Raw genomic sequence first — 26,801 nt, 5'->3', positions numbered from 1 at the left:
CAAAGGAGCCTTACTCAATGTCGGATCCCTTGTGGCCCACCCTACGGAAATTGCAGACATCCATTCAGCAAACTTGGATTTCCTCGCCATCACAGAAACCTGGCTTCATGCCGCAGCAGGTCCCTCCCTAACCCTCGCGGTTCCAGACAACTACTCCATCCTTAGGGCCGACAGACCTAATGCCCGTGGAGGAGGTGTAGCACTTATATTCAAATCCTCGTTGGATATTAGATCTGTGACTTCCCTTCCTCTAAACTCCTGTGAACACCTATCCATTAAAATTCAAACTACCCCTAAAAATACCATCACCGTAGAATTAATATACAGACCGCCTGGCCCCATAGGCTCCTTCGAGGAAGATTTAACGTCCCTCATAGCTGAAAAATCCAAACCCTCATCACAGAACATTATTCTAGGTGACTTTAACTTGGGATACAACAATCCTCACAACACTCAAGCATCTGCCCTTGCCAATGCACTTGGCGAACAGAACTACATTCAACTTAACACCTTACCCACACATCAGAAAGGCAGAACCTTGGACTGGCTCGCTGCCCATAACTGCAGCTTTATCTGTAAGGACCCCCAACCACTCATATGGACCGACCATTTCCTACTCTCATTTGACATTAGCACTAATAACCCACACCATATACCGTGCCCACCTGCACCAGCATGCCTGACGAGAAATAAGCGGAACATCACCGCTGAAGCCCTCATTCCATTGGTTCTACCCACCCTAAATATGATCCCCAACTCAGCGGACCTTAACCTACTAGTAGACACCTACAACAACGCCATGACCAAAGCTATCGACCTTGTCGCCCCTCTAAAACTACGTAAAGGTAAACCTAAAGCACATCTCAACTCCTGGTACACACCTGAACTTAAAATACTAAGAAATAAAAAGTCCAAAATGGAAGCCCTTTGGAAAATGAACCCATCAGAGGAACATAAAATCAATCTCACAAATGCATCCTCCCTTTATAAAAAAGAAATAATTCACACTAAAAAGGAAGCCTATAATGTAAGAATAAGTAATGCTAGCTCCAGTATCAAAGAATTATTCACCATCCTGAAGGAGTTGGAAAACCCTAATCCACCCACGGACACGTCCGTGAAGGACCAACTCTGGTGCACTAGCATCCAAGATGCCCTTGCGAACAAAATCACTGGCCTACAAACTAAAATTGAAAACAAGACTACAACTCTCTAATAGCAGCCCCACCCCTAGGCCCCTATCCCCAGCCCACCCACCACCCCTAACACTAACCATGTCTTCACCTTTAAAAAAGTCACTGCTCTAGAAGTGCAAAAAATCATAACCTCCCTCAAACCGTCAAACTGCAAAGGGGACAGCTGCCCTGCACATATTATAAAAGACGCAGCAAGAGATCTCGCCCCCTTCATCTCCAAGCTCATAAACCTGTCTTTCGCCACTAACTCGGTACCTAATAACTTTAAACAGTCATGGGTCCTCCAGCTACTAAAAAAACAGACCTTGGACCCAGCCATCCCTACTAATTACAGGCCTATCACAACCGTTCCCTTCCTGTTAAAAATTCTTGACAGAGTTGCTTACTTGCAAATTCAGCATTACCTAGAGTCTAACCAATGACTTGGATTGCGTCAGTCTGGCTTCCGGCCTCAGCATGGTACGGAAACGGCCCTTGTTGATCTTAAAAGCCAGATTGACGAAATTAAAGATGAGGGTAATGCTGCCATCATACTCCTTTTTAGATCTCTCAGCCGCCTTCGACCTGGTTGACCATAAGATACTCTGCAATCACCTCTCCTCTGCCGCCCACTTCTCCCCCTCTGCTGTCGCTTGGATACAGTCCTTCCTGGCCAATAGAACCATGAGTCTTCTCTGCGGTGGCAGCAGCAGACCCTATCCCCATTACCTGTGGTGTCCCACAAGGTTCATGTGTTTCACCGACCTTATACAATATTTTCATAAAGCCCCTCTTTGATAAACTGGACCGTCTGGGTGTCACCTACACAAACTACTCGGATGACACCCAGATACTCCTCACTATCTTGGGCAACTACAAAATTGATCTAACCAGGATCAATGAAATCTTCTCCGTCATTCAGGCATGGATGGCCACACATGGCCTCTGCCTGAATGACGAGAAGACTGAACTGCTCATTGTTGGTTCACCCAACAACTTACAAAAACGAAGTCCCAACTACTCCAACATCATAATCGATGGTAACACTATCCCGGTTGCCAAAAATGTAATAACACTTGGCTTCTACCTCGATGCTAATACCAACCTCGCCAAACAAGTCAACTCGACCGCTTCAGCCACTGCCTATACAGGAAAACTAATTAGAGCTTGTAGACCATTTCTTTCCCCTAACAGTTGCCTCACACTAGCTAGAGCTCTTATACAATCTAAGTTAGACTACTGTAATAGCCTCTACCTAGGTGCCAATCAAGCGATAATAAGCAAACTCCAAGTCCTTCAAAATAATGCGCTACGGGCAGCGCTAAACATTCCCAAGCGTGAGCACATCTCTGCAACTAGAACCTCATGCAAATGGCTCACCATCCAACATAAAATCGATCTAAAAACCCTCTGCCTTACCTATAAAGCCCTCAACCAGCTTGCCCCTCCCTACCTTACTAACAATCACTCTGAAATCTTCCCCTAGAACTACGAGATCTCCCAATACCCTATGTCTCACAGTACCTAGATTTACCTTTAAAAGAGCCGGAGGTTCGAGCTTCACTGTCCTCTCCTCCCAACTCTGGAACACCCTGCCACTGAATATTAAGTCGTTCAAATCCTTCCAATCGTTCAGAAAGCTTGCCATTAGGTGGCTTCTGACTAATACTCAACCTTCAAGTTAGACCTCAGCTACAAATTGTACATTATGCACATGTCTCATTTCTGTCATTATTGGTTGCTATTACTGCTGCTGCCTGTATATTCTGTGTGTATATGTGTATGTATATATATATTTCTGAGGCTTGTGGAATCTGCTTAGATCACATGCTGTGCATAGGCCGACATCTAGTGGAAGCTGCGGAGTATTACTGTTTGTTTTTCGAAACTCGAAAATGGGCGTCGACACAGGGCGTGCCAGTAATACTATCCCTAGTGTGACGTCCACTGTACCCAAGATCCCTCACGTGTCTAGGATCCTCAGATTGTTTTTTTCCGCCATACTGGTCGGAAGCATTTTGCGGAGTCCCCTGGCCTTAGCCATATTTTTGCTAAAATTTAAAATAATCTATTGACATCCTTCCCCACCCCAACGTCGAACTTCGACACTCGACGCCGGCTGGAGAAGAAATCGACCGTCGGCTGCTGCACGACGGATTTGGGCCTCGGAAGGCCGCTGGCCTCGGCCCGGGCCTGGAAGGCCGCTGGCCTCGGCCCTGCAAGTAGGGAGAGTGGGGGGTGGTACATACTCTACACTCTTGGTATATAGGTACACCTTATACATTTCCTACACTTAACCGCCCGCTGCCTCAAGGTGCGTATGGAGGGTACCCCTTTTCAATTCTGCCCCAAGTGCAATAGCAAATACCCTTGGGTCGACAGGCACGCCACGTGCAATCTCTGCTTGCTGAGGGACCACCCCGAAGCGAACTGCAGAGCGTGTAGTAGGGTTAAACCTAAGACACTTAAGGACCGTTCGACGAAGCGTTGGGCCCACCACGCCAGGCAGGCGGCCATGGCAGCGGAGGGCGCCTTCAGCGATGGCAGCGACGCCGTACTTTCGGACGGCGAGGGCATTACGGCGTCGAAAGACAGCCGAGCGCAGGTCCCCGACCTCGGAAGGGCGTCTGGCAGGGCGGCAATGGGGAAGACCCCCGGCGACACAAGCGCTTCACATACTACACACACTAAGTCCAACCGAGACTCGACGACGTCGAGTTCTCGGAAAGAGGCACAGACAGAACGGTCCGATTCGGTGTCCTCTGGGCGCTCTCGATCAAGATCGCCGCATGACTCCAGGCAATCATCCACTCTTGCCAAGAGTGCTTCGCTCCCTAGGCTAACAGAAGTTCGATCGTCGGAAGACGAAGACGACTTCCACCCCCAGGCCGCGCTCCAGGAGTCGGAGCCCGCAGTTAAAGCCAGCGAGGCCCCACGCTCGAAGGACAGGGACACCTCTCCCGATCCTCGACGCCAGGCGTCGAAAAACTCCGGAGCCACTAAGGGACAGGGAAAACATTTTTCTACGGAGGGGGGAAAACAGCAGAAGAAACTACCTGTGCATTCTTCCACACCTGTGAAACACTCCACCCCCCCTAAACAGACAGACAAGCCCAGGTCTGCTGATGGGTCCACAACCAGCAAAGCTACTCAAGAGAAATCCCATAGACTTGCTGAGAGAGTCATTCCCAGTTCCAAAAAATGGTCTAGTGAAGACATAGATAGGGTCATGTCAAGAATGTCTTCTTTGGCTGATTTTTATGATAACAATCCAGAACATTTCCTCTCCTATGATCCACAAGGGGCCACACCCTCGGGCTCTACTGATCCTATTCCCCCCCCCCCCCCCCCCGAGTAAAAAGGCCCGGTTTGAAACTCTGATGTCAGAACCCTTCGAGGTACAACCTTACGCAAGACCATACACGGTATCAAGGAGAGGCTTCCTTTTGTGAGGACCAAGAATTTGGTATGATAGAAGAGCAAACGGGGACGGGCTACTATGGGGATGATGAGGACCAGGAAGAAGAAGAGGATGACACGGAAACATAGAGTAGATTCCCCGGTAGAGAACGAAGCCCCGGTTACCGACTCCCCGGTCGATAACCAACCCCTCCTAAATGAGGTTCTCGCTCGCGCAGCAGAACATTTCCACATTGACACACACGGTGTCCAGGAGGAAAGGGACTTTGCAGAAGAGTTAGTGGGAGAAAGGAGGCCTGTTGCCCAGACCATCCCTATCCTTAAATCCATTCAGCGGAGAATAGATCCGTCCCTGGTGAACCCAAACCTCACCAGAGCAGTCAATCCCAGGGTTGAAATATTTCAGGGCGGCACAGTCTGACCCCTCTCTATATAAGAGGACATCTGAAGCCAGACTCCCTAGTTGTCACCAACACTCGTAAGAGGGCTGGGACACCCTTGTCTTCGTCAGAAGCTCCTCCCGACAAGGAGAGCAAAAAACTATACGGTTACGGCAGGAAGGTAGCCTCAACGTCCGTCTATCAAGCAAGGATTGCTAACTCCACCACCCTGTTGGCCAGCTACAACTGCCATCAGTGGGAAGAAGTCGCGGTACTCATAGCCTCTGCTCCTGAACCGTTAAAGGGCCAATTAGCTCGGATTTCCGCAGAGGGGAGAGCCGTGTCTGGTTGCATTTTGAAAGCAACCTTCGACGCCGCGGACAACGCAGGCAGATTGATAGCGGAGGGCACTGTTATCGAGAGACATGCGTGGTTACGGCAGTCTGGTTTTAAAGCAGAAACCCAGGCATCATTGTTGGACAAACCGGTGGAAACCGATCTGTTTGGTAAGGCGGTCGAAGACGCACTTAAAAATGCCAAGGACGAATACGAGACACTCAAATCCCTTGGCCAGTTAACCAATAAACCCCCTAACCAGAGAGGGAATAGTAATTTTCGTCGCCCATGCGGCCAAAATTCCCAGAGAGGATCTAACTATTCACAGGGTACACAGTGGAACAACAACCAACAGTCTACCCAGGGTTACGGCAGAGGTAATAGAGGTCGTGGTAAAGGCAGAGGCAGCCCCAGCTAGGGAGGCGGCACGCCTCCACCAAAGCAGTGACGCTCAGTTCAGGGTCCCTTCTCACGCAACCCCAGTAGGGGGACGCATTTCAAACTTCACCCAGGCTTGGGAAGGGATCACATCAGACAGATGGGTGCTGTCAACAGTATCCACAGGATATTGTATAGAGCTACTGCAGCGTTCCCGGAACCATCCTCCACGACAAAGAGTACACTCCTTATAACATCAGAAGATTCTCCTCGAGGAGATCGCCATTCTTCTACAAAAGGAAGCGATAGAACTCGTCCCGGGACACCAGGTAAACAAGGGTATTTATTCAACTTACTTCCTTGTGCCAAAGAAAGACTTGACAATGCGCCCAGTATTGGACTTACGGCCTGCCAACAAGTATGTGAAGCCCCAAAAATTTCGCATGACCACGCTACAAGAGGTAATCCCCCTCCTAAAAAATGGGGATTACATGGCAACCTTGGATATGAAAGATGCTTATTTTCATAGAAACCCCAGGAATTTGCAGGACAAACATTAAAAGGACTATCAACCTCCTCCACGAGTTAGGCTTCTCAATCAACGAGAAGAAGTAAAGCCTGGTGCCAAGCACCTCAAAACAATTCCTAGGAGCAATCCTGGATACCCAGGAGGGGTTGACCTTTCCTTCAGAAGAAAGAATTCGGAATATACTACTGCAAATTCTGCATTATCAGTCCGGTCAACAAATAACGGTACGCAAAGCAATGCGTTTACTGGGCATGATGGCGTCATGTATTTACCTGGTCCCCCACGCACGCCTGCGTCCCATGCAGGAATGGTTGGCGAAACAGTGGTCTCAGGCAAGTGGTCAGTGGGACGATCTAGTGGTCATTTCGCCAACACTGGTACAAAGCCTTCACTGGTGGACAAGAGAATCTCGCACAGGGGAAACCCTTTTACGATCCAGGCAGTAGTCACTACAGATGCATGTCTGATGGGGTGGGGAGCTCTCCATCTCCACCACACAGCTCAGTATTCAGAGCGCTTCAGGCGTTCGAGCCCCACCTACTAAACCTGTCAGTGCAAATCCGGACGGCCAGCACTACAGCCATGTTCTGCCTGAACAAGCAAGGAGGGACTCGCTTGCCAAATCTGTCAAAGCTTGCCCAGAAAATCTGGATATGGGCACTCAGACGGAACATCTTCCTGTCATCACAACATGTTCCAGGGGAGCTCAATTCCCTAGCGGATGCTCTGAGCAGGGACTCCCTTCCAGAGGAACACGAATGGGTTCTTCACAGAGAGGTCGTAGAAGATATCTTCTCTCAGTGGGGTTTCCCCACTATAGACCTATTCGCCACAAGCGAAAACAGACAATGCCCAGGATTTGCATCCAGGTTCCCCCAACCAGACTCCCAGGGAAACGCCCTGTGGATCAACTGATCAGGGATATTTGCGTACGCTTTTCCACCAACTCCTCATCAGGAAAGTGGTGAACAAGATGAACAGGGAATCGATGACGCTCGTCCTAGTTGCTCCCATGTGGGCAAGACAACCGTGGTTCCCACACCTACGCAGGATGGCGGTGTGCGAGCCCATCAAACTTCCAGCCTGGTACAACCTACTGTCCCAGCACCAAGGTCAAACAGTGCACCAGCAACCCAACTCAATGAACCTGGCAGCATGGCTTCTGAGGTCATAGAGTTTGGACACCTCAATTTGCCACAGAGGTGTATGGACATTCTAAAGGAATCTTGGAAACCAAACAAAAGGCACTGTTACTTTGACAAGTGGAAGAGGTTCGTTATCTGGTGCCAGAGTAGACAAATCAACCCAGTTGATTGCACTCCTCCCACTATTGTTACATACATGCTCCACCTGCTAGATACAGGATTGGTTTTTAACTCACTGAAAGTACACCTGGCAGCCCTGTCGGCTTACACCACTTCCCATAGCAAGGTTTTGTGGTGGAAAGTACCAGTAGTTAAAGCCGTCATGGAAGGGGTGAAGAGACTTCACCCTCCTATTTCAAACCCACCACCAGGGTGGGACCTTAATGTGGTGCTAGCCAAGCTCATGGGCCCCCCTTTCGAACCCATGCATAAGAGCAGTCTCAAACACCTGACTTATAAATCGGCCTTCTTAATAGCTATTACTTCTATAAGAAGGGTCAGTGAAATTCAGGCTCTGTCAGTGCAGGATCCCTTCTTTACTGTCCATAAAGACAAACTGGTTTTACGCACACACCCTAGGTTCTCACCTAAATTTATATCAAGATTCCATGTAAACCAGTCCATCGAGCTTCCGGCTTTCTTCCAAAACCCGCAAATCTCGGCTGAGGTGAAACTACACACCCTAGATGTGCGTAAGGCGGTCCTCTACTATGTAAATAAAACCAGACCGCTAAGAAAAACAGATCAACTGTTTGTCTCCGTAGCTACAGGCAGAGAGGGGGATCGCGTCTCTAAAGGTGCCATCTCGAAGTGGATTATTAACTGTATCCAGCTGTGTTACTCACTCTCTGAAAAAACTCTGCCTTTCACGCCAAGGGCCCACTCTACTAGAGGCATTGGGGCCACTCTGGCTTTCATTGCAAATGTACCCCTTGACACCATTTGCAAAGCAGCTACTTGGAGCTCTATTCACACTTTTACTCAGCATTTCTGCATTGACACACATTCCAAGGCAGATACACAAGTGGGACAAGCGGTTCTAAGACACTTATTTGCTCATGACCCTTCTCACATCCCACCTCCTTCTGGTACTGCTTGCTAATCTATGCACAGCATGTGATCTAAGCAGATTCCACAAGCCTCAGAAGGGATACATAACTCACCGTAATCGTATTTCTGATGCTTGTATCTGCTTAGATTCACATGCGACCCACCCTTCCTCCCCTCTGAGAGAAGGCGCATGATTGCTTGTAGTCTTACCTTTCCGTCTATCTGCTTGGATTATCTGTACTCGCGCTACTCCTCATGCTACCTCATGTCAGAAAAAATACAATCTGAGGATCCTAGACGCGTGAAGGATCTTGGGTACAGTGGACGTCACACTAGGGATAGTATTACTGGCACGCCCTGTGTCGATGCCCATTTTCGAGTTTCGAAAAACAAACTGTAATACTGCGCAGCTTCCACTAGATGTCGGCCTATGCACAGCATGTGAATCTAAGCATATAAAACTTGAAATCCTCTGAACCAACCATTAGATGGTGTAATGTGCAAAGCATGCGATTCTAAATCGATGCAAACTCCATAAAGACTACTACTGGGGAATGTTTGTCTTATTTATTTATTTTTTTACATTTGTAGAGCGCACTACAGCCCATAGGCATCGAGGCACTATTACATGAAAGTGTACGTAGGCAAGATTAAGGTTACAACATGTGGTTACTTGGTTACATATAGTTTACCTAGGGCCAAAGTATTGTTCAGGACACACCCAAAGTATGCACACCAGGTGATTTTTATCTTTCTATGTTAAACGGACAATTGAGCTACTATTTCTGCCACCAGGATCACCTTAATTTTAGAAGGAAAGTCTCAACTTTACATCAGGGTTGTCCAACTTGGGGGCCGGAAACATGTATTTTTCAGTATGTCCCTCATTAACATCCATTAAATAGATTTGCATACAATACTAAATGTATGCACATTTGGTCTCATGAATATTAATGAGGGGTATCCTGAAAACCGGTCAGGAATCTGTCCTATCGAGAAGTTGGACAACCCTGATTTAAGTGTTCGAAGGGCTATGAGCTATTCTTTAGATCAGATACCGGACTATGTCTCACTTTTCAACAACTGGAAAAAGAAATGGCCAAATCTATACAGTGTATACAATTCTGTTAAAGGGAAGGTGAACAGGAGCTACCAAAGACCAAAATACAGAACAAAAGCTGTAAAGCATTTTCAGTCAGTTGTCTGCTACCTCATATGTGCAAGTTGGCTAGCTTGATGGTACTCTGTTCATCCATTCACTAGCCGCACAGTACATGGACACACGTGCACACAATGATGAAGAACCTCACTGGTACTTGAAAATACTGTTTTGTAATCTGTACGTAAGGTGTGAAACTAGAAGGGGTTCATGCTACAGAAGGGGAACGGTTATTTACAAGATCAACGTTTGCATTTTAATATGCTATAGATTCACATGCAACTCAACTATATTTGTGTGTTGATTGGGACATGTGCTAAGTTAGTTATGCATTGTTGCGCCAAATGTCAAAATAACCTCAATGGGGACACCAAGACCAACTGTCACAATTGTTTGAGCTTTGAATGAAGAAAAGCAAGCACGCATTCTGTATATAACCACTAGAAAGCCAGGTAATGTATGGCATGACAAGTGTTGAGATATACCAAACAGGAAAGACTTTACATGCAAGTAAATTTTTTCGTGTAGGTGCACTATACAGGTGTTATATAAGAAAACTGTTTAGTCCTCTGTCGAAGTCTGCCAACTAATCTGTATTGTACACATTCTCTGCTTTCCAATAGGTATAACGTGTGTGTGTGTATCTGGTGATTTTGTCTGTTGGCAAACCTACATCATTATCTGAAAGACCGTTTTACCATAATCTTATTGAAATTTTGTTTTCCAGTGGAAAGAAGCAAAACCAGAGGAACTAATGGATTCTAAACTTAGATGCGTATTTGAGCTTCCAGCAGAGAACGAGAAGCCTGTGAGTATGTTATTGGCTGGGTGTTAAAAATTGACATGCTATCAATGTGACTATTGGCATATTTCTGGGACTCGTCCTTTCAGCTCATTGTTGGGTAAGATTTTAACCTTGGTGCTAAATCTAACTCACTTGCGAGAACCCCAGAACTTTTTGCTGGATTGCTAGATTTTTCCCTATACTGCAGTGAGTGGGGCATTTTTTTTTCACACTCCGATACTTTTACTCTTTTTATGGGTGCCATTTTTAAGGTTCCATGCAATATCCCTGCAAAAATATCGCCATACAAAAATTGCGCCATATTTTTGAGGCGATATTACCCCATGGAACCTGCAGGGGACACCCCCGCAAACCCCATATATTTTTAAAGGGAGCAGGGGACACCCCCGCAACCCCCCCCACCCATTTACCCCATACATTATCCCCACCAAAAATATCGCCTATGGCCGTTCCCGACGACCATATGTACGTCGATATTTTTTGGTGGGGATAATATTACCTGATATTTTTAAGGCTCTCCAGTATCCTTTTAATTCTATCCTGACAACTTTTGAAATATTCATTTTTATTGTTACAGGGTTGCCCTTTGGGCTCCTTTTACTTTCTCTGGCTAGTCTTGTGAGAACTACAGTTCCCAAGGGTATAAAGGATATTGTGTATAGGTGCATTATAAATGCCATATCGTGTATCAAACCAGCACACCCCACCTTATGGCAGTGCTGGGGAGATGCAATGTATCCCCTTTCTCACTAGCTCTGTAACAAGCTTACCTTAAATGGCTGGTGGCAGTGAATCTTTTTACAAATTCGCTACGCCTTTACCAGGGGCAGATTTCACAGCTGCTTTAAAGGCACCCATGGGTGCCCATTTTACCAAAATGGCCCCTTTCTTGTCCCAGGACAGGAAATTCCTTTGTGATTTCCCAGGCTCCAGAGTGTCTGTGAAGGCAGGAAGCAACATGCTGCAGCCCTTTGTCTTCCAGCCTGCCTGCGAAAATCCAGTTCAAACTGGGAGGCTGGCTTTCCTGAAAGGGACTGTTCCCCCTTTACCCCCCTCCTCACCCCCCCCCCCCCCCCCCCCCCAAGTTTGAATGTTGCATGTCTGTTTGATTGGCTGGGTTCCTGTACTAAAGTCTGATCCTGAGAGCTGAAGAGGTAGTCGACATCTGGAACCAAATCCAAGGAGGTGGATTAAGCAAACACGGCTTAGACCATTTCCAGCGACCGGAGAGCCTACTGTGTAATCAGAGCCTGCTGTTACCTTACTTCCAAGCGACCTGTGGACTCCAAAAACGAACACCCCGACCCAGAGCCTGTTGATATCCACTAGACTCAAGACCTGCATTTTGACCCATCCCACGTCGTGCAGCGACCTTGCTGGGCTGTAATACACCAATACCCTGGGACCTCAAGCCATTGGTGGTGCATTAGTCTTCTGAATCGAACTGAAACTTTGGTGGCATCCTGCTGGACCTCTAGAGATGTGTTTCCAGTCCTTGAAGTTCCCTCACCAGAGTGCTGGACCAGATTAGCGACGCAAATACAATCGGCGATATTCAGTCTTTTTCTAGTTCCTGAAAAGGTTGCCAAAACCAGAGCCTCAGCAAGCCACAAAAACTCTTGGCTGGAGCCTTCTCTGTTGATCCTGGCTTCAAAATCCCTTCCAGAGTCCAGTCTTCCGTATGCCTGAAAAAGGAATCCATGGACTGGGCTTTTGGCTGCAGATCCTGAAGTCTTACTCCATGCAACTCTTCTGTGCTTAGGTACTGTGTTGGCGGGAATATTTACTTACCTTATGCCTGCGAGTTTTGTCAAGCTTTGGCGTGTTTTCTGTGATTGGGAGTCCTCTCATCCAGTTCACCCAGGCCCACTTCTGGAATCCTCCTACTGTGTCTTCTATGAAGCCCCTGGACCCTAACTAACTTTAAAGTGAACTACTTGTTTGAACAGTCTTCCACTGGAACTCTTGACTTTTGTCTGCAACAGAATACTCTCACCCTGCCTACAGCTGGCACCCAGACCACTAGGGGTCCCTCTTCTGCCTCTGAGTGAACTCATTCAATGGACTAGGGAGGGACTGGATAAGGAAAGGATTCTGTCTTGAAAAGTATAACAAGTTTTTATTTAATTGGTTATGCCTCTTTCCCAAAATTAATGCTGTTCGCTTCACTATTCCTTCCAGAGAATTGGTGTATAGGTTTGCCAACTGGGTCTTGCTTCCCCCAACTTACTGTATAGCCTGTTTAGAATAAGTCTGCCTTAGGTTTTACCTACCTGGAATAACATTGAGTCATTCATAAAGTGTAACATTGGGGTTTTGCTTTCCCTGGTCTGTTTTATACAGATGCTAAACAGACTTGGGTCTATACCTACCTTTAAGTTGCGGATAGCTCCTTAAAAAGTGTATGTTTACTTGAGTTAGCTGTCTGCTCTCCTAAAATAAGTTAAACAGTTAGTGCTTACCTCAGTCTGTGTTTCACCGATCTGAAAAGCAACTGTAATAGTATATTACAACTTTAGGTTTTACCTGCCTAGAAAAGCTGTGTGCCATTCTTAAAGTGTTCTGTAGGTGTAGCTGACCTTGGTCTGCCTGTGGCATCCTAAATTGGTATAAACAGTTCTTATTTATCTTAGACTGTGGTCCACTGACCTGAAAAGCAATTGTATTTCTGATACTTGTGGATCTGCTTAGTCACATGCTGTGCATATAGTCCGACATCTAGTGGTAATAGCAGAGTATTGCATCTTTTTTTCGAAGTTCAAAAGGGACGTCAACATGGGCGTGACTGTAACCCTATCCCTAATGTGTAGTATACCCAAAATCTCTCGCGTGTCTAGGTCCCACCATATTTCTTTCCTCCAACCTAGTTAGTCACTTATGCGGAGCTCGTAAGAGTTTTATATTGTTAAATTCGTTCCCACAACCTAAGGGAGACTAGTCTTTAACCTTCTCGTCGACTGCTTTGTGTGTTTTCCTGCTGCTGAGGATATCTGCAACTGCTCGGCGACTGTTAGGCAAATTTTGAATACAGTACCCTCTGTGAACACTACAAACAACTATGACTACAGGTATAGGCAACCCAACCTTTGGTATAAGCTTGTACTACACAGTTCTGTGAACAGCCAGGCTTATCTGAAAGAGGGGAAATGTGAGCTGTAGTGGAGTTACACAAAGATTTACAGGTATTCAAATAAACTCTTAAACTCAGGGTTTCTTGCATAAACAATTATTAATTTATCAGTCAGTTATAAAGCTTTCTTCAGAAGGGAGCAATAGAATAGTAACACAAATATACTTCAGTACTGTACACTTTGAGTTTCTGAATCAGACCATCCCTTTTTGGGATGGCCCACAGACACAACCTACATCCACAGGTGACTTCAGTAACACGGGTGCTGGGGACATTAATATCTCACTGTTGGCATTCCGAACACTCTTAAAAAGTTGGTAAAAGGCAAAGGTTATTAGAACATAATAGGCCACAAATATTCTTAAGCAGTGCAGATACGTTTAGAGTTCACTAGAAGAGTCCTTCAATTCAATAGGCTAAGCCAAAGTCAATGGGCAAAAGTCTTGGATGGTCTTGGATGGTATAAAACACTTCTGGTAAGTCAATGGAGAGGTCTTTGCACAAGTTCTTAAGAGTCTTTGATGAAAAGAAGAATCAACTGTAGGGCCACAAGCTGATTAGACTTGTGAGTTGTGGAAGTTGCAAGCACTTCCACAGTAAGAGGTATATTCTTAGACTTGTTTTACAGTACCTTGCTAAAGAAGAAAAGATGAAGCTGAATATTTCCGTTCCTGTGCAGCTCTGCAAATCTCACTGTTCCTGGGCCTCCGTTGTGGCGACAAGAGGTCAGACGTCGGACTCCTGCAGTGCACTGGGACTGCCAAAACCTGCAACCAGCAAACTTCACCTTCAGTGGCTGTTTCGCGTTTCAGCTACTGCAAATGGCAGCAATGCGGTTCCTGGCTGTCAAGGTGGACTGTCCTTGCTACTGGGGTCGCGCACTCAGGCTCAGGCTTGGTCAGTCCTGACTCGTAGGAGTCCGGAGGATCTTCCAAAAGTTTTAGGCCATCTTAAAAGTACAACACACATTCTGGTGTCACTCTCCCTGGCTATATGGTTTCCTGTTGCAACTCTGAGGAAATTCAACCAGCTCAGAGATGGGTGTCCGTCCAGGTGGCTTACTTTGGAGTTGATTGGTCCCACCAACTCAAAGGGAGAAGTCGTCCTTGCAGGGGCTTCTCGGTGGATACGAATTTGGAGTTTAAGCACAGCAGCAGGGCTTCACCAGGCAAACCAACAGTCCAAGAGTTGCATCAGGCGTCTCTTCCAAGTTCTTCTTCGGTTCCATCGTCCAGTGGTCGACTCTGCCTTCCAAGCCAAAAGCCTCGCCTTTTATTTAGTTCTCTCCCATTCATTCCAGCCTAGCTGTCAGTCATCCAGCAGGGTAGCAGTTCTTGCCAGACAGTCAGCCGGCCAATCACCACAGAGTGCATTTGGGTCTCGTAGGAGACTGAGCACAGGGTGTTTCGGGCACCTCACTCACTTCCTGCCTACCCCAGACACCCTGGAGCCAGAGGCGGGCTTCACTCGTGAATCCCGCCAAAGGCAAAGCAAACAATGGGAGCCATCCTGATATTGGTGTGCAGAGTAAATATCAAGAAGGAACTTTCCACAAAGAAATAGCAAAAAAAGACAGCCATTTTGACAAAAATGGCACCCTCAGGTGCTTTACTGCAGCTGCGAACACAGCCCGCGGTAATTCACACCATGGTAGTTAAAATGAAACCACTGCCACCAGCCATTCAGTGAGGAAAGGGTAACATAAAAAAAGTCACATGAGGCTAGACAAAGGAGATACTAGGTAACTCCTCCAGCACTCTATTGTAAGATAGTGTGTGCTGGATCAAGAAAGTTACAAATGTAAGTAAAGTCAATTTCACTTTACTGCTCTTGGAAACAGTAGTTTAACCTAGAGAAGGTATTCAAACCTTTGGGAAATCTGAAAGACTTACCAGGTGCTGTGTGACACAATGTAAAAGATGATGCCTATGGAGTTTGTCGGACTCCACAACCAAAAGAAAGTGTTAAAAAATCCCATAAAAATACGAGAGAGTGGGGAAAAAGGGTCTAGCTCTCTCCAGGTTGAAAAAAATCAAGTCCTCAAAATATTGCAAAGTTGCTGGGGAGTGAGGGGGGGTCTCTAATGTGGAGGGAATTAGCACATTTTTGAGAATTCTCCCCAACAACCTTTTTCCACACTCACAGATCATTTTACTGTTTTTCTGTCATTTCTAAACATCTCCATAGTGTCCTTTTATTTGTATCCGCTTTCATAACATTTGGCATATACAGCCTGTTGCTGTGTTGCCCTTCGCGCTCCCCTTTTAATTTTCTCTGGCTAAACTACAATTCCCAAGTAGTAAAGAGGTATTTCCACGCCCTTTTACATTTTATATGGTGAGCCAGCACACCCCACCTTATGTAGAGTGCTGGGGGATACAATGTATCCCCTTTCTTACTGGCCTGTAACATTTTTGTTAAAATTGCGAGTTTGCTTGAATGGCTAGTGGCAGTGGTTTTGCCTTTATGATTTGTCATTTTTACTTGCAGGCTGTTAATTCAGCCTCAGTAATGCACAGAAGGGCCACTATTTTTTCTAAAATGGTGGCCTCCTTTTTTCACAGTTTGTTGCTTGCTTGTAGTTTGAGGTCTTTCCCTGCCGTTCTAGATGGGGAACGACCTCAGTGGGAGTTTAGTCTTTGGCGGGAATCCTTTGTAGTCCCCAGCAAGGCTCCAGAGTGACTGAGAAGGCAGGCACGAGGGAGGAGTCCAAAACTCCACACAACTTTTGTCTTTCACCTTGCCTGAATGGAGCCCAGTCTTAAGGGCTGGCTGTCATGATTGGACAGCCAGCCCGTCCCTTTCTTTAAAATGCAGGGAGAGATTGCTGAAGTTGTGATGTAGTTCCTGTTAAATACTACGAACCTGGAAGCTGCTGACAAGTTGACCACTGGACCTGAATCTGAAGAGGAAGATGTAGAGAATGCGGCTGAGATGATTTCCAGCGACCAGAGAGCCTGCTGTGTAACCAGAGCCTGCTGGAGCCCTTCCTTCCAAGCGACCTGCGGACTTTGGAAAACGACAACCTCAACCCCTGGTGAGATCCACTAGGCTCAGTGAGACCTGCATTTTGAGCCATCCCACGTCATGCAATGACCTTGCCGGGCTGCAATACACCAATACACTGGGACCTCGTGCCATTGTGCGGTTAGTCTTCCAAACGGAGTCCTTGAAGTCCCCTCATAGTGCAGGACCAGATTAGCAACGAGAATCCAATTGGTGGTATTCATTCTTCTGACTCTGGAAAAGGGCGCCAAAACCACAGAGCTGCATCCCGCCGTGAGCAAACTCTTGCCTGGAGCCTACTCGGTTGTTCCCTGCTGAACAATCCCTTCTAGTGTCCTGTCTTCATGACAAAGAATTAATCGACCAGATTTTTGGCTGCAGATCCTGAAGTCTCCCGCGCTGCAAACTCGATCTGTGCTAAGGTACTGTTGGCTGGGGTATTTACTTTAAGCTTTTGTGATTCCTCTGTAGCTTTGGGGTCTGTATTGTGATTGGTAGGCCTTTCATCCAGTTCAACCAGGCCCACTGCTGGAATCCTCCTAGGCTGTCTTCTCAGAGGTCCCTGGTCTAAAGTGAAATACTTGTTTGAACAGACTTCCTCAGGAACTCTGACCTTCCCTTCAAATGAACCCTATCTCACCCTGCCTACAGCTGGCACCTAGACCACTAGGTTCCCTCTTCTGCCTCAGAGAACCCATGCAATAGACAAGGGAAGACCTGGATGAGAAAAGGAGACTTCCTTGAAAAGTAGAACACGTGTTTAAAAGTTACTTACTTGTGAAAGAGGTGGTCGGTAACTGTCCCTCTGAGAGTGAGAAGTTACAAACGTGCTTACATTGAATGTGTTTTGCCATTCTGAAAAGTATATATAAGGTTATTTTACTCACCTGTGAACTGGTTGTACCTCTTCCTAAAAGTAATGCTGTTGGCTTCACTTTACTATTTCTTTTAGGATATAAATGTAAACGTATACCAACTGGATCTTGCTTCCCTTGACCTGCTATTTGACCTGTCTAGAATAAGTCTCCCTTCGGTTTTACCTACTTAGAACAGCGGTGTAGCATTCTTAGTGTCCTGTAGGTGTAGCTGACCTTGGTCTGCCTGGTGCAATCCTAAATTAGTGCAGAAAGTTATTGCTTACTTTAGTCTGTGTTCCACTCGTCTGAAAAGCAACTGTAATTGTATGTTACACCATAAGGTCTTACACACCTGGTATAACGGTTATCCTAAATGTAGCTATAGGTTTATACTGTTCCATGAATTTGTGTTCAACTATTCAGAAAGGTGTTCTGGTAATAGAGTTGGTTTACTAAGTGATTCCTTAACTGAGTGTCACTGCATGACTGACCGGGTCTACTACCCTTGACTTAATGTAAAGTAATGTAAAAGTAACTGATCGCTTTACTCCCCATGAATGGGTGTGTCCCATACTAAATGTGTTAAATAAGGTCATACTTCCCTACAAATACTGTTTGTTTTCTGAACAGGGTCTATGCTTTGGTCTGTGTACTTAAAAACATTGTGATGTCCTTTTATGTGTTTGACTCTGACAAAGTACTTACCCCCAAGATTTAACTTGGCCTAATTGTATTTATAATAAAACTTTATTTTGTATAATACTTCTGGGTGGAAGTGTTTCTGTTCAACCCTTGGTTTACTACAAATTCTTAGTACCTTCCTACAGTCCTCTCTCCATCCTAGGATGAGCCTGGCTGCTCTGTCTACGCTACCAAATACTTAGGTAGTACTACCTTATACTAAGAGTTGTTTGCTTCTTGCATGAACTTTTGTGCCTTGCTTGCCCCACTTCAGAATGGAGGCATCTTTAGATGTATGTATGTAATTGGCTAGATGTGTAAGTAAGCCATTCTTGTGCTCTTCAAGAGCATATTTCCTGTACAACGTGCAGACTTTCCATTTATATAAAGCATAGATGGATATCAGCCCCAGTTCGTGTCTTATCATGGCTATCGGAGTAGATGATGGAAGGTTTAACAATGTTCTCCAAAACAGCCCTTCTTTCTTATTCCAAAAACTGTAAGGTTTAATCGGTTTGGTTTCAGCTGCATATAGTAGGATTGGCAATGCTTTTTGTTTATAGAAGGCTAATAGAGGGGCAATAGTAAATTTGCAGTATTTACCTCTGACAATTTTCGACTGTGATATCATATTTCTCCATTTTACATCCAAACTATCTTCATATGGAGTATCACTCGGGCTATTATTGATGTTAATCCCCACGTATGTATATTCATCAACTGCTTCAACTACCTCACCATACATCTTCCAGTTGAGCTTTTTGCAGCGGTGCTTACCATTACCAAATTGAATCACTTGCGTTTATTTAATGTTTATGGTCATTTTATTTGATACTGCATAGTTTTCCAAAGCCCCTAGCATTTTACATAGACCCATTGGTGTTTTAAACATCAACAACAGGTCATCAGCATACAAGAGCCAATTAACCACAGTAGGGCCTATTGTCGGAGAGTCGTGGTAATGTCAATGAATGCTTTGCCGATATCAAGAATAAATAAATCGAAAATAGAGGACGCCAATATACACCCTAGTTTAAGACCTCTAGAACTACAAATTGGGTCTGATAACAAGCCCCCATTATTCAGTCTAATTTGCAGTGTTTTAGAATGAAGATCTATAATCCATTTTAGTATGTTCCAGGGGCATTCGCTTTTCATCAACTTCATCACCAAGAGTTCCCTTGGGATTGAGTCAAAAGCGGGTTTGAAGTTGACGAATGCGACGTACAGGGGTAATTTTAAGCTTGCATGCTTTGCAATGATTGCATTTATGATTAGCAGATTATTCCCTGTGCCAAGTCCTCTCAGAAAGCCAGTTTGCCATGGATCTCTTAGCGCTTTACTATCGAGCCAAAAATTGAACTCTTGAAGCACTAGGCGGGCAAAGATTTTACCAGGGCAATTTAGGAGCGCAATCGGCCTATAAGAGGCCGGATCTGCTCTTTGGCCTTTCTTATATAATGGAATGGGAATAGATTTTTTTCCACGACTCCGGAAGGCACCCAGAGCGCATCACCTCTCTAAATATCTGCATTAGTATTCTTGACCAGGTTTCAGGATTTTCTTTGAGCATTTTATTAGTGAGTCCATCAGGTTTCCTGTAATACTACAATATCATAGTTATTCAATTCAGAACCATGCGTATTAATGAAGTGTTTGAAGCTGCGTGTGTTCCAGCATACAAGGTTAGTTTTTTCTTTCGTTATAGGGTTGTTATGCTTGGGCAGGTCTTTCCATCCCAAGATTTGTTTGATCCCTGCTATTGGCACCATAAATTCGAGGAGCCCATTTTTTTGCACTCACTTTTTCTCCTCCTATCTCCAGACACTCCTCTCCATAGACGTTAAAGCCCATATTCTGAAGGGTGTTTCTTACTTCCCATACTATATCCGCCAAAACAGTTGAATGAAACAAAATTCTAGACCTTGATAGATCTTTGTCGCTCAGGAACCCCACCCTATCAGTATCAGAGGATGTTAGATTTCTTAACTCTGATATCTCTTTAAATATGTTGAGGACACAGGAGTGATTAAGATCATATTGTGCATAAGGATGATCTCTGCATTCTAGAATAAAGCAGCTGAGATTACTTGACCCTACTGTTCTTGCCTTTGGTACCTGTTCTCTGCCTGCACTTGCACTTGGCTTCCACTGATCCTCCCAACTCACCTTCCCAGGAGCTATCGATGATCTTTCAATATTTATTGGGGGTGGTGGGGGGGGGAACAGGAATTGGTCATAGGTTTCCCAATGTTTTGAGGCACCCGCTCATAGTCCTTTCTAGATTTTTCATTTGTCTTTCCACAATATATTGTTCAATTGTCTTATTTATTTCTTCTCTCAATTGTGCATCTATCTGCCCAACTCCATCAGCTTCAGATTGCGTGTCAATCGAACCGCTTCTGGCGACCTCCCTTTGTATGACAGGCGGAGGAGTGCCAACGTGTTCTTGTGACTGTTTTATCCTTTCCCGTTGCCACCTCGCTTTCAGCCACCAGATCTAATGGCTTATAACTCATTAAACAAGAGTTTCCCCCTTGTTGTTCCCCAGTTGCCGAGTTTCTTGGCCCCTGTTAGCATTATTTACTCTCGTTTTGGGAGCCTCACTGAGTTTAGCCTTAGTTATTTTCAAAAATCGTCTTGGCTTTGCCTGTGATTTAATGGCCTTTTTTTTTTTTGAGGCGTTCTGCTCCATTAATGGCAGTGATCTCACCTGGAGGTTTTTTTACTAGAAAAGGAGACATATTGGGGTGGTATTCGTCATTAATTGTGACATGTTCGTTTCTCACTATATCTGACACAGATATAAATTCTGCAGTGTTCCTTTGTTACCTCAGTCAGAGAATTAGACTCTCGCTCCATACCTTCAACTTCGGGTTGAATATTACCACTAAAGGCAAAGTATCTGGGTTGTAACAGCTCTTTGCTTCCATTACCTTGCCAACATTCAGTTTGCAATTCGGTCTCATGTGTGTTAGTGTCTAAATATTTCGAACTGTGTTTCACACGGTCTAGATTCCCCCACAGTTCTTCCTTCATTAATTTTACTTGATAGGGATGTCAACAGTATTGTTTGGTAGTTAATTTTTTGATCCATGGCTTCATACAACTTCGCCAGGGATAATAAAGGAGAATTTATCACCAGGAGGGTTGAGCTCATGTCTTCCTGCTCGGCTGATTCTTCTGGCTGGTTGCCCCCCAACCTCGGAGACTCAAGACCCGCCCAAGATATTTTTGCTGGTCTTGGGGTGCGAAGAACAAAAGACAGGGAGCTTTGCGAGACATCGTTATCAGACATCGCTGATATATTAGGTGTTATTTCTAGATCATTGTTTACTGGCATAAGTGGTTCGCTGGTCTCATTTAGGACTTCGGGCAAGACCTGATTACTTACATTGTGCATTCTGATCGGCGACAAATCAACCTGCATGAGGTCACCCGTGTTAGAATGAACAAACACCACTTCATCCTCATTTGTTAACACCCCAGACATATCCATAGAACCAGAAGCATCCCTGTTCACTTGAGCCATTACACACATTATTATAAGCTTCCCTCAGCCTATGTTGAGATTCAACCGTACATAGTCTAGGAGGACTTTCATTAATTGTGCCAAGTGTTTTGCCTGAGGTTGATATGTCGGCCTCACGTTTGCTCTCATTTTCCATAGTCGTATCTGAGATCAACCTTCCGCATTTGGCACTCTCAATTGGCTGCACGTTATTTTTAATTGCAGCTACCTCCAAATTAAGACGTGTATTTAATACATGTAGTTTATCAAGTTTGTTATAATTAACTTTGTTCAAAACAATTTCGTTATTCCCTGAGCCTAAAGGCACTCCCAAGTTGTAATATTTGCGAATGTCGCTTCCTTTGCTTGTAGGATGGTTTCTTAATTTGTTTGCAACTTTTCTGTCTCCCACGCGAGGCAGTGCATATTTTTTGCACTGCATTGCCGGCATGACGGGAACAGAATCTAAATCAGAAGCGATACCAAGCTCCGAATTTGGCGGACATGGGATTTCCCCCTCTCCAAATGTCATGTTTACATTTGGCATTCCTGCTTTCAAGGTAAAGGCCATTATTTCCCCTTTTTTTTTCCCTTTTTCTTTTCCCTTTTTTTAAATTTTTGTTATTCTTTTCCTTTCTCCGTCTGCAAATACTTGCCTTAATGCTGGTATTAAGTGATGGATAATAAGCAAAGGTTTTAACTTTCCTTTCGTAGTTTGCCACACGAGTCCCAACACAGTTCAAATAAGATTAATACACAAATAAGCAAATTAACAAATAAACAAGAAAAAAATGCAAAATAAAATAAACTGATAAATAAGGAACCACGCCTCACCCAGTAAACAGCGAGACTGCAGTCTCTGATTTTCTCAAATATTCAATCAAGGCCCCAAAAATCACAAGGTAAATTCACGTTTGGGGCACTAACCAGACAGTGTCAATTTCTTCAACTATCCACTCAACAAGTGTATATGAACACTCAAAAGCAACAAAACATCAAAGCAGCAAACAGTACTTTCCGAGTGCGAGTGCGCTACACACGTATTTGAGTGATTAGGGGCGGGCTCACAGTTGGTTAAAAAAAAAGCTTAATTCTGATGGATTCTTGCCTAAAAAAAACTAAAGCAGAAGCATATGAACTGGCAGAGGACACACAAATGCTTGTTAAAGGGACAGTGTGCAAATGTTTTCCATTCTTGCCAAGCATAAGACTGTCATTTTGGAGTTTGTTGCTCATACTGTTAGCATTCTGCAGCTGAATACCATCCTGTTAGGTAAGAATTGATGCTGTCACACCGTGTGAGACTACACACTTATCTGCTTGGTATTAGATCAGAAACAGTCTTGCACAAAGTTAGACAGTTTGTAGAAAATCACTTGTAGGGTCACATGCCGTTAGGCCTGTGAAAGGAGAGTGGAATCAACTCTAAAGGTAAGCCACTGCAATTCCCAACTGAGAAAAGCGCATCTAAGACAAGGAGGCAAGTACCCCAAGTCTGGTTTGAAGAAGTGTGGTCCAGCTGTTTTCTGTCTTGCTATAGCAGTGCAGACCCTGTGTTTCTGAGCCGAAGTTGTGGGTACAAGAGGGAGGACGTCTGGATGGCTCCTGCTGCGGTACTTAGGAGGTTGTCGGTTCAGCTGCACTTTGCGGTTTCAGCGCTTAGCAAATAGCAGTGTTGCTGATCTCGGATACCGGTTGGGCTTCTTTCACTCGTTAGGTCCAGCACTCTGGTGAGGGAACTCGAGCTCTGGTCGTCCTGCTTCTGAAGGGTCCTTGGGAGACTCCTGTAGCTTCTAGCCGGATTTCTGATGTTTCACTCTAATACAGATTACTCGACCCCTGTCACTCTATTATTGCAGCAATTAAGAAGTACAGCCATTCGGGGGTATATGGTCCAGTGGAGTTCATCTCAGGGTTAGGTGGTCCCACTAACCCAAGGGGAGAAGTCGTCCATTTCGGAGCGTCTGTCGAATTTGAAAAAGGAGTTTCAGCATAGCTTCACCGGGTTATTCAAAAGTCCAGGAGGATGCAGCAAGCTTTGTTCACGGTTTCTTCATCTGGTATTTATCACAGTGGTCGGCTCTGCCTCTAGTCCTAAATCCATCGCCTTTTAAGCAGGTTCTTCCCATTCATGCACAGCCTAGGCTGTCAATCACACAGCAGGTACCCTCCCTCACATCAAGTCCTTCTAGTCGCACTGTGGAACCAGTGGCGGGCTTAAGGGCTGAAGCCTGCCAAAGGCAAGACAAATGGCTTGAATCTGTTTCGACGCACAAAGTAAGCCCCAGGAAAGACCTCACAAACAGAATGTTAGGGAGAATTCTCAAAGGTGCTAATTCCCTTCTACCTTGCAGACTCTCAGCTCTTTTTGCTGGACTTTAGGACTTTTAATTTCTAACCTGGAGAAAGATCTTTTTCCCACACATGTATTTTTCTGTGATTTGGACTCTGTTTCTTTTAACTTTGGAGTATGACAAATTCCTCCTCCCCCTTTTCACCCTGCATTGGGACCCCAATGTCATCCCCACAATAAGTTTATATCTCCAAGAAGAATTATATTCTCACCTCTCGCAGCACTGAGCCAATCCTGGAGTATGATCTCAATACAAAATTATAACATTTCCCCTGGATACTAAATGTTTTCCGTAAATGTTGACCAACAGTACTTTGTGCAACCTTTTCCACCCCCGCCCCTCGGTCCCCCGCCAAGCCGCCTGGGCCAGTGACAAGGATATAGCTTGGATTCCTGGATGATCATTTTGAATCGGAGTACTAGACCATGCTAAATCCTTCCTGATGGCTGTGAGCGAACCCCTGGGGTCTCCCCCAGCACCCTGTCTAGCTGCTTGGAGATGCACTTTATAACCATCGAGAATCTGGGAATCCTTCAACCATATCTCTTGGCAGTTTATCACATGTAAATATTTAAACAAAACCATATCAGCACCTCTTCTTAAAAGGACTTTGTCTACTCCTACGTCCCATCCCCTTTCCTCCATCCTTTTGTCCGTCCCCCAACATGGGGACGGTACCGGAACCTTTGGCAGTGAAAAATGTAGCTTTAGTATATCGCTTGGGGGAGGGCACTCCCGTGGGCATGGGAATGCCCTCGAGGCTCCTCCATCTGGCGCCTCACCTCGGTACCTTTTTCCAAACGGACAGTGTCCTATCTGGCAGCTAGACGCAGACGTTCAACTTTCCCTGTGCTCCCCATCCTTTGTTTTTTTTAATCTTCACCTCCCTTTGGTTCCTTGCCTCCCCCAGCGCATGTCAGTTGCAGGAGGCTTCAAAGATGTGAATCCTGCACTTGCTTGTTTCCAGCCTAGGGCCCCCTTGGCGCCATCTTCAGTGCTTGGGGCCTGACTACCGTTGGGACGCGTGCGCGGCTTACAGCACTCTCACCGGACCTTGACTAGTCTTTCCAGCTGAATGGAGCTCTTCCATTCTCCGCCAGGGCATTTTAAGGAGTTCGTCGCCAGGACCCTACGTCAAGACAAGGTAGGCCCTTTGTTTAGCAAGGATCCTCAGCACGGAGACTGCCTTCCGGGGGTTTCCACTGGGAAGGGTACCTTGGATTCAGGCAGATCCGAGGCCGTTAAGGCTACTGGCTAGCAAGCCGAGGGGTCCGGGGCTCTTCGGGCAGTCCATGGAGGGGCGATCATGTTCGTCCTCTTCGGTCCCAGGGCCAGGATTGTTGTGTTCTACCACCAAGAGTCAGTTTGAAGCACAATCCAAAACGACTACCAGCTCCATAGCTGTGGGCGCCCGGCCTACCAAAGCCACCTCCGAGGTTGTGTCGGGCGATTCGACTACCGGCTGCTGGGCAGAGGGCTATTAGCCTACCAAAGCCATCTCTGAGGTTGACTCTTCTAGTTCCGGTTCTATGGCCAAGGAGTGTGCCCTTCCATGTCTGATCCAGCATGTGGAGCAGGACCAAAAGATGGTGGACAAGCACGCAGCAGATCGTACGAAGCCGATTGCCATATTGGATTTGAATTCAGGGCCTCGACCAGGGTTTTTCGCACAGTGGTCCCTGCCTGAAGGTTCCAGTCCCCTTCGCTTGGGAAACGGTGGCGGACCCTATGGTAAAGGTGGCTGGTCTCTGCATGGTTACATCTACCCTTTGCAGCCTTGCAGCTACACGCCCCAGGCTCGCTGCTGAGGATCGCTTCGAGGGCTTCCTCCTCATGCGCTCCCCACAGATGACAGGGGCTTCTCAAGGGTATCATCATGGAAGTGACCCCTCAGGTTGTGCCTCCTAGGCCTCTGGGCCCGCCTCCAGATTCCACTGGTGCTGCTGGTACTGCTGCCTGGTCCTCCACAGTCCAGACCCTGCCGGTATTTCAGAGCCCTCCTCCTCCTGTAACACCAATGCCTCCCCCGCAGTTGCCGATGGATTCACAGCAGTTATCTTTGGATCTGGAGGGGGGGTGCCCCTCTGGGTCATTTATCCCAGGACCCAGACTCCCCTCCGGCCGGAAAGAGAGGGCTGGTGGGGGGTGGGGGGGGAATAGGAGGAAGCCGGGGCGGAGGGGGCCGGGGCGGATGATGGTAAGGACTATGCCCAGGAAGAAGAGCCTTCGGCCTCACTGACTGCGTTTCAGGACAGTCTTCAGGGCCTTGGAGTTCTTGGGGGTCTGTTAGGGAGAAGTCTCATATGTGCGAATTCCCTTTACCTTAAAGATACCCAGCAGCTTTGCTGGAGTTTGAGGACTTGATTTTTTTACCTGGAGAGTGTGTGAGCCCTTTTTCCCACTCTCTAGTATTTTGATGTTTTTTACTCTTGTGTTCTTTTGATTATGGAGTTTAGACAACTCCATAGGAATCATCTTTTCATGTGTTACACAGCACCCTCAGTGCAGTGACACAGGTATGTCTTTTTAGACGTAAATACCTTCTCTGGGATAAACTGTTTCCCAGAGAATGTAAAGTTAAATTGACTTTACTAGTCTTTTTAAATTCCTAGACCCACCCACACTATCTTACTATAGAGTACTGGAGGGGTTACCTAGTATCCCTTGTGTCTAGAAAATCATGTAGCAGTCAAATGCTATCCTTTCCTATCGAAATGGCTGGTGGCAGTGGTTTTACAACGAACTACCATGATTTTTCCCGACCGCGAACAGCAGTAGCTAAAAATAGCACGAGGCATGTTTTTCAAGATGGCGCCTTAAGCCCCTTTGTTTAAACCGGTCCCGTCTTCTTTTTTTCTGCATTTCTTTTTGGAAAGGTCCTTCTA

At 45.9% G+C, this 26,801-nt stretch overlaps 1 protein-coding gene across 1 annotated transcript in view; it reads left to right on the top strand.

Annotated features, from left to right (window-relative positions):
- Nucleotides 1–26,801, top strand: part of VAPB (VAMP associated protein B and C) — a 478,035-nt gene that overhangs the window by 340,747 nt on the left and 110,487 nt on the right. Inside the window, exon 4 of the mRNA XM_069651069.1 lies at nucleotides 10,300–10,380. Within this exon, the coding sequence (XP_069507170.1) occupies nucleotides 10,300–10,380 (81 nt within the window). The remainder of the gene's footprint in view (nucleotides 1–10,299; nucleotides 10,381–26,801) is intronic.

This window comes from Ambystoma mexicanum, chromosome 3p, assembly GCF_040938575.1.
Source record: "Ambystoma mexicanum isolate Mex_15411 chromosome 3p, UKY_AmexF1_1, whole genome shotgun sequence".
NCBI classification, from domain to species: Eukaryota; Metazoa; Chordata; class Amphibia; order Caudata; family Ambystomatidae; genus Ambystoma; species Ambystoma mexicanum.
This window is presented reverse-complemented; position numbering and strand designations above follow the sequence as displayed.